This window comes from Myiozetetes cayanensis, unplaced genomic scaffold, assembly GCF_022539395.1.
Source record: "Myiozetetes cayanensis isolate MyiCay16 unplaced genomic scaffold, myiCay2020 scf23, whole genome shotgun sequence".
In the NCBI taxonomy this organism is placed as follows: domain Eukaryota; kingdom Metazoa; phylum Chordata; class Aves; order Passeriformes; family Tyrannidae; genus Myiozetetes; species Myiozetetes cayanensis.
Window position 1 is genome coordinate 9225230 of NW_026087445.1, and position 12676 is coordinate 9237905.

General features: G+C 42.8%; 1 protein-coding gene across 2 annotated transcripts in view; it reads left to right on the plus strand.

Annotated features, from left to right (window-relative positions):
- Positions 1–12676, plus strand: part of RABGAP1 (RAB GTPase activating protein 1) — a 60199-nt gene that overhangs the window by 6810 nt on the left and 40713 nt on the right. For both annotated transcript variants that reach the window (XM_050320172.1, XM_050320173.1), the window contains exons 3-11: positions 4272–4506; positions 5035–5239; positions 5553–5727; positions 6019–6170; positions 7423–7533; positions 7952–8018; positions 8759–8861; positions 10051–10220; positions 12393–12567. In XM_050320172.1, the coding sequence (XP_050176129.1) occupies positions 4272–4506; positions 5035–5239; positions 5553–5727; positions 6019–6170; positions 7423–7533; positions 7952–8018; positions 8759–8861; positions 10051–10220; positions 12393–12567 (1393 nt within the window). The remainder of the gene's footprint in view (positions 1–4271; positions 4507–5034; positions 5240–5552; positions 5728–6018; positions 6171–7422; positions 7534–7951; positions 8019–8758; positions 8862–10050; positions 10221–12392; positions 12568–12676) is intronic.

The following is a 12676-nucleotide window of genomic DNA, read 5'->3' on the forward strand; positions in this document are numbered from 1 at the left end:
TGCAAGGGCACTGACATCTTCTCACTTGTAAAAGTGCTGTTCTGAAAAGAGACCCTTGTCACTCTCTACTTTTTTTTTTTTTTTTTGGTTTTATGTTTTTTTTTTTTTGCTACTTAGAAGCAGCTTTCCTCCCAGTTTGTATTTCAGCAGTCTTTAAGCACAAGTAAGGTAATCCCTTCAAATTCCGTCATTTTAACGTGTTGAAAACTGGATCCCTCCTAGAGTGAGTCGAGTTAGTGTGTCCTTTATGGGAGATGGAAGGAGGTATTCCACCATCTCAGGAGACTGACATCTGCATCTTGGTCTTTAAAGAAATCCTGTGTTCTGCCTGTTGGGCTGGGTGCTCCTCTTTTCTGTAGCAGCAGTTGTAACAGAGACTTTATTGAACATTTCTTGATGCTTTTGTTCATCTTGCTTTTACCTCCCAGCTGCTTTGTTTGTTTTCCTTGCATTCCTTTGAGTCCTGGACATGCCACCATAGCTTCTCCTTTACACAGGACTCCAAGCTAATTCTGTTAGTTAAGAGTCTCAAGATTGATCTTTGGCTTAATCAGGCAAAGAGGTTCACTTTTATTTTATGGTTATTGCAGAAGATGCCACTTCACATCATAGGATAGTCTGAAAAACTTGAGAATTCCTTAAACCACGAGCCTGGTGATTTATGGAGCTCACTGAAAGGCTGTAGCCTCACACTTGTCTTTCTGATGCTGCAAATACCAGCAGCACCAGTATCAGCATCAATACTTAAGAATTCAGATCAGTCCCATAGTGGTGCTTACCTGAGAATGCTGCTGGGTTGGACAGGTAATTACCCCCCAAAGCATCATCTGAGACCCCAGGAGACACACCCTGTCCACCAGAGTCTCCATCCTGTCATCCCCAAAGAAAACTGGAAACATGAAATGCTGTAATCTGCAACACTTCTCGCTCCACGTGGGAACTGTTCATGTCACTGCCTGCTTCCAGAGTGGTTCATGAAGTGAACTGCAGGGTGCTGTTTCTCTTGATGAGGAGAGAAGAACACGAGCGCTGCTGCCTCCCGATCATCAACAATTGTAAAATAAAGTTGTGGTGTTCCCTGATTTGGCACCGAATTTCACAGATCTTTGCAGGTCTTAAAGATCACCCTCTTTATGAATTTGGTGACAAGACTGAGCACAACCCGAGAACAAAGTGATTCACCTTGTGCCTTCCAGTACTGCAGCATTGAGAGCTTGTGCTGTTGGTGATTGGCTGCAATCTGAGTGATTAATGGGAATTTCACACCTTAAACAAGCACTCAGTGCACAGTCTGAATTCTCCCACATGGGGACCTTCCTGTTAACCGCCTTCCCTCTGCTTAAGGAGGTGGAAACTTTTAGCAGAGGAAATAGGAAGACTTTTTTAGACATTTTTCAGAACAGAAATTTTGGTATTTTGGTGTTGTTCTACGAGAAAAAAGATGTTCTGCCATAACAAATGGCTTTGGGTTTGGTTTCTTTTTTTCTTCTCAGCTTGCAAAAAGTCACTTAGTAGCCAGTAAGTGGAGTAGGGAAGGTTGTCAGAGGTATGTTAAAAGTACTCCTACTGCAACATCTAAAAGTGTTTCAGTAGTATATGAAAAATTAATGTTAACAGTACAACATGAGAACTGGGGTTATGTATTTCATAGGAACAAACAAGATGGTTTTTTTCAGGCAGAAGCAATTGCTTTGGTACCTATAACTAAGTTAATTTGTATATGTCAAAGCCATTTGCTTTGATGTGCCCTCTAAGAAAAGCAGGGAGATGAGCTCGGGTTCCTCCTTGAGCAGGTGTCTCTTTCTGGTGTTCTGTTTCTTTAGAATAGCAGATTGAGGATATTTCATTTGCTAATGAGCACAGGCTGAGGATGGTGCTGGAAGCTCAGGCTTGTGTTTGCTGAGTGTGACAGGCTGTGGCATTTGTTTATTGGGCCTAAGGCTCTCATTTCAAATTTGCTGATATGCTGTAGTTCTAAGTAATAATGCTGTGAAGTAATGTAAATTTTTGTTTTCTTTTTTCTTTCTCAAGTCCAGACAGAGAAATAGTTCTTCTGAATACAATCAGGAACCATATATTTCCTCAGTTGGTCTTAATTTATAAATGTGTTTCTGCATTTTGTCAGTGCTGAAATACTTAGTTCAGTTTCAAAAGGGGTTGTCAGTGATTGTTTTCCAGAAATACAATTTGCTAGCTGTCTCTGCTTTCCAGTATTGTTTCTGTGGCTGCTTTTGCCCCCTGGCAGTGGGACTGGACTGGATTCAGGAAAGCTTTGCTTCTGCAGCACAGTGTAGAGCAGGAGTTGTTGAACTACCCAGCACAGCGAGACCTCTCCCAGCAGAGGCCCAGCACATGCGTCAGGAGAAGGGAATAAATGACAGTTCTGATAAATCCCCTGTTGCTCTAAAGGAAGTTTCCTTAAGTAAAATTAGTTCTCAGTTTTGTGAGCAGTGGAGGCAGCCCTGGTTAGGGCAGTGGTTCCTTTGCTCTCTCCCAAGCAAACCTACGGGAAGCACCTCGTTTGTTCCTCGGGCCCTGGTTCTGCTGCACCCTCTGTGCTGCCCCAGCTTTGGGCTTGCAGCAAAGTTTCAGGCCTGTTTACATCTTCATGTGAGTGAATTTGTGTGGCTGCAAAGGAGACTTCAGTTGACCTGAAGTTGGCCTTAGTTTGTGGTTCAGACCTCATTTTGCTGGCAGCTGGTTTGCACTTGATTTTTGGGGCTGTGAGAACAGGGCTCCTAAAGTCCAAAAGTGTACTTAGTCTGTCTTCTAGAATTCTTTTTGAGGGTAGTCTGGGCTGACAAGGAAGGCTTTCTTGGGGAGATTATTTTAAATTGCTTTTTAAATGAAGGTTTTGATGATGAGGTTTTAGAATGTCTACGAGATGGATTTTTTTCTTTTTACAGGCCATTATAATTCATTCGTTATATTTTGTTGCAAAACATATAAACTTCATACATTAAAGTAACATGATGCATCTTCCATCATCATCATCTGTCTGATGAATGCCTGCAAAGACCTGAATAATAAACTTGACACTTAAAAGCTTTACACCTTTGATGGCCCCGTGGTTGTGCAAGGTTCTTCACTGTTTCCACAATGAATCATGCAAATGAATACTAAAATTATTTGGAGGAAAATGGAGATCTGTGGATTCCTGTAACTAGTTACAGGTCACAGACACTCCTGTGGGTGTGCAGCTGAGTAAGGCAGTCCCTGTGTCCTGCTCCTGGCGGAGGATCCCAGAGAGCACAGGAGTGTATTTTAATCCACACAAAAAAATTACTTTCTCTTTGAGCAGGAGTTTCAAGAGCGTAAATGTCTTCGATTTGTTGTTGTTGTTTGAATTCTACAGGAAAGCAGTCACCAAGTTGTTACTTTTTGGGGTAATATGTGTTTTATCAGCTTGTGTGTAGCATCTGAAGTCAGTGATCTGACAGAGGTAGGGATATGGAAATGCTCCTAGGCTTGAGTTCTGGTGCCAACAGTAATCACCAGCAGCAGCTGAAGTGCTGGAAGCAAGTACCTTTCCCTGATGGCATCTGGTAAAATGCTCTGTAAACTCCATTTCCATGCTTGAACTCTGTAAAGCATTGGCAACTCCCCTTTTAATTGCAGAGGAATGGACAAAGAGTTTCCTTAGATACAGAATCTGAGAGTTTCCTGGAGTGAAGGTTTTCATTCTCTCTCCAGCCTAGCACCTAATTCCACACAGTTGAAGTGGCTTCATGCTTTCATATTGCCTTCAGGGAGTGCAAAGTCAGGCTGCAGAGCAGTGTTGGGAAGTAAAGCAGTGCTGTTACATCTCCTCAGCATGATGGCATAATCTTGTTCCAGATTCTTCTCTTCCTGTAAACCTTGCTATCTTACCATGAGCCACACAATGTACCTAATTCTGTTTGTCTCCTTCTGGTACTAATCTGAGAATTATTACAGCCCATACTGTGGGCATCTCTGAGTTTCTCTGTCATAAGCTGGTCTTTGTAGCTGGTGATTAAAGACTAGTTTGAAAGTAATCTCCTCACTTTTTCCAGTGCTAGGAAATGCCTGCTTTGAGCTTGTTGATTTGTTAAAGCAGGGAGGATGTAATCCATGCTGGTGAGCACTTGCACACTGCAGTGTGTGTTTATGGCTGGAACTGGGTTATATTTGTGAACTGCTGCTTTGGCTGGTAGAAAAAAAGCCGTATAAATGACCCTGAGCAGGGAGGGGGGTTTATTGTTGTTTGAACAGTCTTTTTTTTGTGTCCCAACCCTGTGTGTGGCTCTCAGATCGTGGGGAATGGAAGCGAACAGCAGCTGCAGCGGGAGCTCGAGGACGTGCTGATGGATCCGCCCATGGAAGATCAGTCAAGTGACCGGGACCATGGAGAAGAAGTCAGAACTGATGGAGATGGGGAAGAACCTGTTGTCCTTGAAGCTTCAGCGTCCTCCACCATTAACCCAGTGTCGGTGGCAGGACTCCAGAAACCAGAAATGAGTTTGCCAGTGAAACCATCCCAAGGAGGTTAGAAAAAAAAGGGATGGGGAATGCCTGGTGGCATCTTATGAGCTTGTTTTCTTGTGAGGAAAGGGAGGAGAATTTAGGTACAGGTGTGTCTACCAACCTTTGCCTGTCTCTGCCCTTATAATCACCCAGTGCAGTAAATGCCCAGGTATGTAAGGCAGGAGTTAACATGTGTTGAACTGTCCTCTCTTCTGAAAACACCTTCTATACCAGCCTGAGATGTGTGCCTGGCTGTATAAGATATTAGTCTGTTTAGCTCCTCTCTGCATCTTATTTTAATGCAAATCAGTACATTCTTGTACATGTTTATATTTAAATGGAGCCCTCTGCCTGAGCTGGCTGTGAGTTGTTCTCTGCCAGCGCTAACTCACTTTCAGGCAGGGTTTTCCTGTGGTGTTTTGTTCTGACCAGCCTTCCCTGTGTTTCCTGGTCTCTTTTGTCATTTGGTTGGTGCTGAGTCAGTCTCTGATACTTCACTTTCGGGTGCCTTGTGTTGGTTCTCACGCTGAGCTTTGTGTGTCGCCCTAGACTGTGAGGACTTGAGCCCTTTCACGCCGGTGACGGATGAGGACAGCGTGGTGTTCAGCAAGCTCACCTACCTGGGCTGTGCCTCGGTGAACGCCCCCCGCAGCGAGGTGGAGGCGCTCAGGATGATGTCCATCCTGCGCAGCCAGTGCCAGATCTCGCTGGACGTGACGCTGTCCGTGCCCAACGTCTCGGAGGGAACTGTGAGGTACGGGCTCGCTCGGGGCAGCCCTGGGCATTGCAGCCCATTGCCTCTGGGAGCAAACTCCTGCTGGTTCACCTGGCAGGAGACGTGAGTGACTCAGGATTTCATTTCCTAAAAACCATGGGGGAATTATCTGGTGGAATTGTTTGTTGCATCGTACTTTTTTATGCTGTTCAATTTAAATATCATTACTGTGTTCAAGCTTTGCAGTAAATGACATCCAGGAGATAGTTTTTGTGATGTACTTTCTCTGAAAATAATTCTTATAAAGGTGCAAGCTTGTTTCTTTTTTTTCCCCCCCTCTCTATTTTAACAGACTTTTAGATCCTCAGACAAACACAGAAATAGCAAATTATCCAATCTATAAAATCCTTTTCTGTGTACGAGGGCACGATGGGACCCCTGAAAGTGATTGCTTTGCTTTCACTGAAAGCCACTACAATGCAGAACTCTTCAGGATTCATGTCTTCCGATGTGAAATCCAAGAGGCTGTAAGTTCAAGTTCTTTGTCAAATGGTAATTATGTACATGTAAACTTTATTACTGAAATTAAAGTAACGTAATTCATCACTTTTGGCTTTCTTCTACCCAATTTAAGTTAATTATAGTAACCTCAGATATGAAATATGAGTGCATGGGTTACAGTTTATCCTTCTATGAAGTGCAGAGAAACAGTTAATTAGATGGTAAGACTGAGTTATTTTGGTACCATTTCCTGTCACTCTGCTCTTCAGTGGAGGTTCAGGAGGGTTTCAGCTGCTCTCTGTGCTGTGTTCCTGCAGGTGAGCCGAATCCTGTACAGCTTTGCCACTGCCTTCCGGCGCTCTGCCAAACAGACCCCGCTCTCAGCCACCCCCCAGACCCCAGACAGTGACATTTTCACCTTCTCCGTGTCTCTGGAAATCAAGGAAGACGATGGGAAGGGTTATTTCAGGTATAGATTCTCCATTCATACATGTGGTTCTGTTGGCAGTGAGTGAATGGAGAGTGTGAGCCTGAGGTGGTCCCTCAGTTCCCTTTCTGAAAGTTTCCTCTTCTAGTTTAAATGCATCCCAGACACAGGCATTTTTGGGAAGTAAAACAGTGATAACCCTCTGGACTGTTTAATCTTAGTCACTGAACTGCACCTGGTGCTACCTGCAATGTGCTTTTTCTGTTTTACCTTTTCCTGTGAAATCCTCTCCTGTGCACGGCCTTTCTAAGATGTGTTCAGCTGAACTGCTGCTGAGGCTGAAAATGCATCCTTGTGCCTGTGCTCTCACATCCAGAGCTGGGCACGTTTTCAGCCAGCTTTCCAGAGGCTGTGGGAATGCTGCAGGAGGCACAGGGCTGCATATTTTTAATAAAGTCCCATGAAACAAGGCTATCTACTGCCCTTATGTGTTTTATATAACTATTTACAGTGTGCTGTAATTGCTAAGTGTCTTTATTTCAGCACAGCCTGTCTGCCAAACACTCTGACTTGTTGAGCATGTTGGCTCCCAGCCACAACTCCAGAGTTGCTTCTCTCCTAAGATTTACATCCAGCTCAAGATGTGTTTATTAAATAAACAAATCACATTTATTAATCCAGCATTTATTCAGCACTCCAAAGGGCTGCTCAAGCATTGAAACTGAAAAATTATTTAGCTCAGGGCCTAAAAAGGTGCTGATGGTTCTTGGGCTTTTCTGAAAGGTGCTGATGGTTCAGTTCAAATAACAGATTTCATCAGTTTGACACTAATCCTTGTGTGACCCTTCCTGTGCAGACTCAAACTCACCTACAAGTCGAGGGAATACTTCTCTCTAATGAAAAAGGAAGGGAAACTGTGTAAAGATTGGTGCACTCTTGGCTTGTTGGCTTGTGATGTGCCCCAGCAGCCACCTCCCTTGAGAGCAATGTGACAGATAATGCTGCACGTTACTTGGGGAATCAGTGTTTAGAAACCTGGTTGAAATGCTGCTGGAAGTCTCACAGCACTGAGCCCCGCTGTATAAAATCAGAGTTTTTATTCTGAAAACTGAGTGTCCTTGGTTTTCACATCATTCTATTGCCCTTTCTTTCACATTACCCATTGTAGGGTGCAAGGAAGGAAAGTGTTGGTGAGTGCTTTGGTGTAATAAGCTCTTTAGCAGTGTCTGATGCTTTGGCACATGCAAGGAATACAGATAAATGTTTTTTTTTTTCCTTTCCTGCTGAATAACAGTGCAGTTCCCAAAGACAAGGACAGGCAATGCTTCAAACTGCGCCAGGGGATTGATAAGAAGATAGTGATTTATGTCCAACAGACAACTAATAAAGAGCTTGCTATTGAAAGGTAATTTCATCAGTTTTTTAAAAAATGTTTGATGTTTTTATTCTTTCCTCTGAGGCAGTTTTCTATGGACTCTCCATTTGTGTGATTTAATGCCACACCCCTCAAGTGTGGTAAAGGAGAGGATGGAGTGGGATATACCTCTGTGGGCCAGAAATCCCTGTGAAATGAAACCACAAAAGACAGAGCCTTGCACTTCATCCAATTCTTGTCTGTACTGAAGGGTAAATTCTGTGCAACAAAAAAAAAACAAACCAAAGGAAGGGCAAGAGACATGCTTGATGGTTTGTTGACATTTGCTAGTGGATTCATGGGCTGTTTGTGATGTAACACAGTGATTATTTAGATAAGCAATGTCAATGGTTTGTTTATGAGTAAGTCTGGTTTTTACAGTTTATTTTTTTTTTGCCTGGCTTTGCAGATGTTTTGGCCTCCTCCTTAGCCGTGGGAAGGACGTCCGGAGCGGTGACATGCACCTTTTGGATTTGGTAAAGGATCTTTTGTTAATAAAGTTCAGTGATCATTTTGGTTATGACTGAGATGGACAGAAAAGATCCAGACACCTCTGCACACCTGTTGATGGGGGTTGGTGCTGTGGGTCGTGGTAGGGAGGGTGGGGCTCTGGGCAGCTGGGTTGAGTCCCTGCAGAGTTAGAACATGACCTGATGCTTGGCCAAGGGAGTTGCCCAATTTTATAGTCACTCATGACTGTTCTCGGTTAATGGCCTGAAAAAAGAGACACGGAGCCTTATTTTAGATGTGCTGAATATTAAAGAGCTGTGCTTTGAACATGAAAAGTTTTTATAGCATACTTATCTCTGTAAAAATCGAGGCCTGAGAGGCTTCAAATGGAACACTGAGAATTAGTGGGTGCTTTGTTCTTATGACTCACTTTTCTATCTATAAAATAATGATAGAGATCATCTGACTTCACAAGTGTGAAGTGACAACAACCTCACCAGTATTTATGCAGTACATGCTTGTTACAATAGTGAGTACTCAGGAAGGTTCAATACTACATGAATAATTTGGCTTTTTACCAGCCTTTGGGTTGCCCAGAAGAAAAGGTTCTTGGGAAGACAGACAAGCTGAACAGAGATGATCTGTTGCAGACTCTGTCACACAGACTTGTCCTTCCCTTGTCAGTGCAGTGGCTCTTTTATGGGGCTGAGACTTCGTAGTGTGGAGATAATTTAAATAAAAATACATCCATTTACCTTGTTTCCAGGAGTCCATGGGGAAGAGCTCTGATGGGAAATCCTACGTGATCACCGGGAGCTGGAATCAAAAATCTCCACACTTCCAGTTTGTAAATGAAGAAACACCAAAAGGTATGGACGTTGCCAGGGTTATCCCTAGGCAGGGAAATGACTTCCATAGTGGGCATCAGATCAGTTCTCTTTTCCCTTAGGATGAATCCCACAAAAAACCTTTCACAGTGTGGGATATATTCTTAGGAAGTAGGATGCCAAATGCCACATAAAAATGTAAAAAAAAAAGACAACTAACCCCAGTGCTCAGCAGTACCTTGGGAGAGCTGTGTCCCAGCAGGGGGCTGTGCAGGTGTGTGGGAACAGGATGCAGGTGCTCTGTGCACCATGGGAGCTTTTTAAGAATCCCGTTGGGAATTGCACTAAACGGCTCTTACGGATTTCTGCTTTGCTCAGTTTCTTGTGGTCACTTCAGATTTTTCCAAACCCAAGTTTGTAATTAAAACAGAAGGATCCCTGTACCTGTGAAAATGAAAGTAAACCACTCCCAGCTGTCATCCAAAAATAGCTGATGCTCCATTGCTCTCTCGAGCCCTGAAACAGATCTGTCATTGCTTCTTTTAAGATGTCAGCTGAATTACCATCTTCTCAATCTGTTGTCACAGTTTCGTGCCAAGGGTTGGGGAAGTTAATGGGAATTGACTGGGCAAAGTCATAAAAGTCAGCTGCTGGGCACAATCTGCTGCTGGATTGAATGTCATCCTGCCTGAAGGACACGATTTATCAGTCAGTACCAGAAGAGATCTCATAGGTCACTGAGCCTCCTTTTGGAGCATCAAACTGTGCAGTCAATTTTCAGAATGTCACAGCTGAGATGGTCTCAAATGCCTTTAATATTGTGGTACTTAACACTCAAGCAACTTCTAAACCCAAGAAAGAACTGCAGTGTAATTAGGCTGGATGGCAGGAGATCTGCACTGTGCAGTTGAGTGCATAGATATGCACTTCTAATGTTTAATGAAGGGTTTGGATACATTTCAGTGGGATTTGAAAAAGCAGAATTTTTATTCTCTTTAACAAGACCGTTTTCTTGGCTTGAAGACTTCAGTTTCCTTACTCTCTAGTGGACTCTCAGAGTCATTTGATTTCTCTATTTTGAAACTTCTAAGGTTTTGAGATGTTACAGTAGGGGAAAAATGAATTCTGAAAAAGGAAGTTTCCTTTGTTCTTTCACGTTACTAGGAAGGAGGTTATGGGATATTTTATTTGGAATATTTTTTAGCGCTCTCACTTGGTTTGCCCTCTGCAGATAAAGTGCTGTTCATGACCACGGCAGTGGATCTGGTGATCACTGAGGTGCAGGAGCCCGTTCGGTTCATTCTGGAGACGAAAGTCAGAGTTTGTTCCCCCAATGAGAGGCTGTTCTGGCCCTTCAGCAAACGGAGCTCCACGGAAAACTTTTTCCTAAAGTTGAAACAGGTAATGCTTTAAAAAATAAAGCAATAAAATTCACAGTTAATAGGCTCTTTCTCCCTATGGCTGGTAAAACCTTTACGAATACAACGTTCATAATGCAACATTTTGCTCCTGAATCAAAGAGGTACAATAAATGCTCTTCAGTTTTAGAGCAGCTCTCCTTTATCATGCTGATTGTTGCTGGCTATCTGCAGTTTCCCATAAAGAGCTGGAAATAGCTTTTTGGATAGCTTTGATGAGGCTGCGAAGTTACAGAGAGGCTCATGGATTTTCCAGCCAAACCACAGAAATAAAAGGGAACAGAGGATTTATCTGGGGCTGTGCTGAGAGGTGCTGACATAAGGGTAGAGTGGGGTGATTGTGTACAATTAAGGTGAAAAGAAGTCTTCACTGTAATCCTCCTGCCGTGTTATCTGACACACCACTAAACTTAGCATACAAATTGAGCATTTCTTTTTAGGTTTTCTTTAGATAAGCAAACATCCATCTGAAATTCCAAAAGAAATTATTTTTGGTGGAAAGTCTATTTTCCCCTTCTACACAGTTGGAAGCAGAGATTTCACACATACCCCGATTTTGCCCTGGGGGGAAAAAAATCCAAGCAACCGCAAAAAATTCCTAGAACTTGTTAAAAAATTTTACTGTTTTTTCCAACTTACTTCTTTATGCTATCTACTAAAAAGGGAAAGATTATTTTTGTCCAGGATATTCATAATAACAAGGCAATAACTTAAAATAAGGCTGGTAAGTTGAAGGTCCAAGTCACTTGAGATGATGCATTTGGAGTAGCTGCTGTTCTCCTGTTTTAGAAATTATTGTTCTGAAATTAAAGGCCTGTTTAAAGAAATGGAAATGCATAAAAGCAAATAACAATGAGGATGTACGTGCTCTCTCAAGGTTTAGTAATTCTGGGTGCAGCCCAAAAAGAAAGCAGTGTTGAAGTCCTGATTGCTTGATAAGTGTTCTCTTTTTAAAGAGGTTTTCAATTAAACAAGATGATTCTTTTTGCACTTCTCTTCAAGTGCTGGCAACAGAATGGCATCTGGGTAGTAACAGAGATGAGGTTCACCGGGGATTCTATTTTGTGTATGTCCTATTTTTTATGTGAAATAGGAATACACGTTTTCAGATGCTTTCCTTCCAAATTTAAGGTGGAAAAATTCTTCGTGGATGAGCTCAGCCTTTTTATTTAGAATACTTTTGAGGTGGAGCGTGGAGATGTTGAACATTTGAGGCTGTTGGGCTATAAATATTCTACAGCCTCCAAAAGGTGCCTTTTCTGTTTGGCAGTTTAAAGGAAGCTTATCTTGCTGAGCTAATTCTGTATCTTTTGTCTTACCAAACTCACAGGCATTGTGACTTATCTTAGCCAGTTCTCCTTTTCCACAGGCACTGTCAGGTTATCCAACTTCCAGTGTTTACTAATGGAAGATTATCAAAATTCATAGTGGAAGCAACAAATATAGAATGTACTGCCTGATAAGCCTGGAAGGGAAACCTGTTTCTGTGGAGTCATGATTAGCCTATTAAAAATACAGCTGTGTAGAATTGGCTTATCTTACTTTGGCAGTGTTTCTTTATTCGGAAATGGTGAAAGCAGAGGGATTTTATTTGCTCAGATTACATGTAGTGATTTAGTCATTTTTAGTTTTGATGCATTGCTTTTCATTTTTAATGCTCCAAAGGATAAAATTGAGCACTGGGAGCTTAGCGTAGAGCGTAATTATAAATCTTATTTCCCTCTCTTCTTCACCTTCCCTTTTCTACTGTCTAGTTTTATTCATTTAGGAAAAAAAGAAAGTTCCAAGTCCTTAAACTGCATTAAAATTTTAGAACCACTTGACAAAGAAAAGTCCTCCTTTAAAGGAAAGGAAGGTATGAAAGCACTGAAAATTGAGGAGAAACAGGGGTGGACTTGTTTCATGTTAAGGAACCTTCCTCTCTCTTAGACCACAGATGCATTTACAGCTTTAAAAATCTGAGCATTTATGGCAGGAAGCCTCCAGGCCTGCACCAGGCATTGAGTGTGCAGCTCTCACGTGTGTCAGCATTCCTGCTGCACAGTGGGGTGGAAGCTGTTCCTCAGCCCTCTGCTCCAGACTGAGAAGGCAGAGCCTTAGGAAGGGATGTGGCACTCGTGTGGCTTCTGCCAGTGAAGTGGACCTTGTTCCCTAGATCAAGCAGAAGGACAGGAAGAACAACTCGGACACGCTGTATGAAGTGGTGTGCCTGGAGAGCGAATCCGAGAGGGAGAGGAGGAAAACCACGGCCAGCCCCTCCCTGCGCCTGCCCCAGTCGGGCTCCCAGGGCTCCATGATCCCTTCTCCCCCCGAGGACGATGAAGAGGAAGGTAAGAAGCAGACTGTGTGCTCTGTGGACGTGAAGATGAAGGGCACATGGTAAATTAACACAGTTATAAAACATGGTGAATCATTTCCAGTCAGAATCCGGCCTCCTGA